Source organism: Scomber scombrus, chromosome 16, assembly GCF_963691925.1.
Source record: "Scomber scombrus chromosome 16, fScoSco1.1, whole genome shotgun sequence".
Taxonomy (NCBI): Eukaryota; Metazoa; Chordata; class Actinopteri; order Scombriformes; family Scombridae; genus Scomber; species Scomber scombrus.
Genome location: NC_084985.1, coordinates 2,637,211 through 2,640,724, shown reverse-complemented (window position 1 = coordinate 2,640,724; position 3,514 = coordinate 2,637,211). Strand labels below are relative to the sequence as shown.

The 3,514-nt window shown below is 43.0% G+C and overlaps 1 protein-coding gene across 1 annotated transcript in view; it reads right to left on the bottom strand.

Annotated features, from left to right (window-relative positions):
* LOC133996800 (collagen alpha-1(XIV) chain-like) overlaps nt 1-2,093 on the bottom strand; it is a 204,443-nt gene extending 202,350 nt beyond the window's left edge. Inside the window, 1 exon segment of the mRNA XM_062436384.1 lies at nt 1,928-2,093. Coding sequence (XP_062292368.1) covers nt 1,928-2,093 — 166 coding nt within the window.
* Nucleotides 2,094-3,514: the final 1,421 nt, after the last annotated feature.

Genomic DNA, 3,514 nt, shown 5'->3' with positions numbered 1-3,514 from the left:
GCAGTCGGTCTGCAGCCGAAAGGTCTCCTGCTAGACGAGAGAGCACAAAACCACGAGGAAGATGCCAAGTTAGTAACATGCATTAATGTTACATGAATGCATACAGATGGAGAGTGGGAGGAGGAGAGGAGAGGAAAGGAGAGGAAAGGAGGAGGAAAGGAGGAGGAGAGGAGAGGAGCTCAGTGTATCGGAGGAAGTCCCTCAGCAGTCTAGACCTACAGTAGCAAGTCTGGCCGGCCTTAACTATAAGCTTTATCAAAAAGTTTTGAGCCTCTTGTTAAACATAGAGCGTGTTTCTGCCCCCCTGGACCAAAAACTGGAAGGTGTTTCCACATGAGAGGAGCCTGATAACTGAAGACTCTGCCTCCCATTTTACTTTTGGAGACTCTACAAACCACCAGTAAGCTGCATGCTGGGAACACAAGTGTTGTAGTGGGGTACTAGGGTACTATTAGGCTTTGTTTCATACATTTTTAAACATTGATATTGATTATATTTCACTTTAATGACAGTCATGTATAAATTTTATTGCACACTAAACAATCAAGGAAGTGGAAAGTTTGGAGGGTTTCAAAGGTTAACCGTCATTATTTTTAACTTTTACATACTATTCGGGTCAAATTTGATCTGTTGTAACCAGGCGGGGAGTTCCGGTCCTCTGAAATGAGGCCAACGCGGAAGTAACTTAAAACTGCATTCTATCAAAAGGCCACCAGGGGGCGACCGTTTTGGTGTCAAAAGGACTTCCGTCTCTATACAAGTCAATGGAGAATTCACCAACTTCTCACTTGATTTCTAACCTCAGTAAACTTTTTCAAAATGTGTTTATGGTCTCAATCGCTAGTTTAAAGCCTTCTTCAATGCAGTATGATGTTCATTTGGGACATTTTGGCCTCCCTGATTTTATATGTGACGATAAAGCAGGGTATGCATTAGGGCGTGGCTACGTCGTGATTGACAGGTTGATTGGTTCACAGGTTCAGGAGGGCGCATCATGCTCCTCCTGATGCCCATATAAGTAGAATCCATGTTTTTATTTTTCCCAGCATGCACCTGAAATTTTCAAGATGGCGCTGCTCAGATCGGATACTATTGGTCTCCGAGCAGCAGTCCACAAACCAATGGGTGACGCCACGGATGTTACGTCCGTTTCTTATATACAGTCCATTTTAAAGGTTATTTTTTAAAGCATACCAACTTTCACTTTCAATAAATCAACGTAAAATAATTATGGAAGAAGGAAGGAAAGGAGGGAGGAAGGGAGGAAGGGAGGAAGAAGGAAGGAAAGGAAGGAAGGAAGGGAGTAAGATGGAAGGAAGGGAGGGAGGGAGGAAGGAAGAAGGAAGGAAAGGAGGGAGGAAGGAAGGGAGGAAGGAAGAAGGTAGAAAAGGAGGAAGGAAGGAAGGAAGGGAGGAAGAAGGAAGGAAAGGAGGGAGGGAGGAAAGAAGGAAGGGAGGGAGGAAGGAAGAAGGAAGGAAGGGAGGGAGGAAAGGAGGGAAGGAAGGAAGGAAGGGAGGGAAGGAAGGAAGGTAGGAGGGAGGGAGGGAGAAAGAAACGAGGAAGGGAGGAAGGAAGGAAAGAAGGACAGAGGAAAGAAGGAAGATAATGGGGAGGAAAGAAAGAGAGAAGGAGGGAGGGAGGACAGAAGGAAGGGAGGAAGGAAGGAACAAAGGAAGGAGGGAAGGAAGGAAAGAAGGAAGGAGGAAGGAAGGACAGAAGGAAGGAAGAAAGGAAAGAGAGAGGAAGGAAAGAAAGAGAGAAGGAGGGAAGGGAGGAAAGAATGAACAGTCAAAACAAAAAAAAGAACACAAACTACATGTATGGTTAGAAATGTGGTACAGACACTAATTCTAAAGGAATACTTATATGAACAGTAAGGGTTAAGCACTTCCCTACTTCACAACCACTGCTGCAGCCACTTGTTTACATTCCATCCATCGAACCGTCCTCCACGATCGCAGCCGCAGCGAGCTGATGTTGGCGTAGCCGTTACAGCTCCTCAAATCATTGTTGAAACATGGAGCTGCTGCTGCCATCGAAGCGCCACGCACCATTTCATCTCTGTCATCATAACTTGTCAACACCTCCGTCATGACTCGAGAAGTTGGCGAGGAATATATTATCCTGTCCTGAGTGTTGATTTCTTTTTTTCTTTCTGGTATATAAAACTGTAAACTTCATCTTCTTATTATATATTAATTCATCATCGTCTTTAGCTCTATTGTTTTCTAGAACTGCAACTGTAATCAAAGTGGATTGATCAATTAGTTGCCAATAATGAAATGAATTGCTGTCAGGGACCAAGAAATAAGGCTTGAGAATATAAAGGTGTGTAAAGCAAAAAAAAGAAAAGAAAAAGTCTTTCAACTCAAAACTCTGAATCACAACCAAACTATAATATCAACAAAGATTTAACCTTCCTGTCGTCCTCCCGGGTCAAATTGACCCCGTCTGTTTTGACTGTTCCTTATTTCCTCTCTTCCTTCTGTCTGTCCTTCCTTCCTTCTTCCTTCTCTCTTTCTTTCCTTCCTCTCTCTTTCCTTCCTTCCTTCCTTCCTTCTGTCCTTCCTTCCCTCCTTCCTTGCTTCTTTCCTTCCGTCCTTCCTTCCTTCTTTCCTTCCTTCCTTCTTTCCTTCCTCCCTCCCTCCCTCCTTCTCTCTTTCTTTCCTCCCCATTACCTTCCTTCTTTCCTCCTACCTTCTTTCCTCCCCATTACCTTCCTTCTTTCCTCCTACCTTCTTTCCTTCCTTCCTCCCTTCCATCCTTTCTTCCTCCTTTTCGTCCTTCCTTCTTCCCTCCCTTCCTTCCTTTCTTCCTTCTTCCTTCTTCCCTCCCTTTCTTCCTCCCTTCCTTCCTTTCCTTCCTTCTTCCTCCTTTCCCCCCTTCCTCCCTCCTTTCCTCCCTTCCTCCCTTCCTTCCTTCCTTGACTGAATATATCTGCTTGATGATGATGAAACAAGGCATCTTATGACATCATCTTGGTCATTTCATATTCTAAACTAATTATTTTATCAAGAAAATATTCAACAGATTAATCAATGATGAAAGTAATCGTTAGTTGCAGGCCTTATGCTTTCTGAATGTAATAAAGAAGAATATTTTTAAGGTAGTATTCTACAGTGTTGATGGTCTTTAAGATATCTGAGGATTAACCCTGCTGACCAGCGAAGCCGCTTTGCTTCAGGATCATCACAGACTCGTGTTTCGCTGCTATTTGCATGATGATCCGTGTCTCGGCCGTGTCGGGGCTTAAATATAAATTCTCCTTTAACCTTCTTTCACCTTTTTTCATTTGCATTTTCTGTTCATTATGGAAGTTGATTTAATAAGCGGAAATCAATAATGGATCAGAGCTTTGACCTTTTCTAGAAACCATCAGAAGAATCCTGATCGTGTCCATTAGATAGAAAAAACCAGTAGAAATTATAATAGGTCGTTAGGACCCATCACAGAATGGTTTGATCCTGTTTCTTTCTTGTAGTTGTTAACAAAAACCTTCACTGATGCTGTTTTT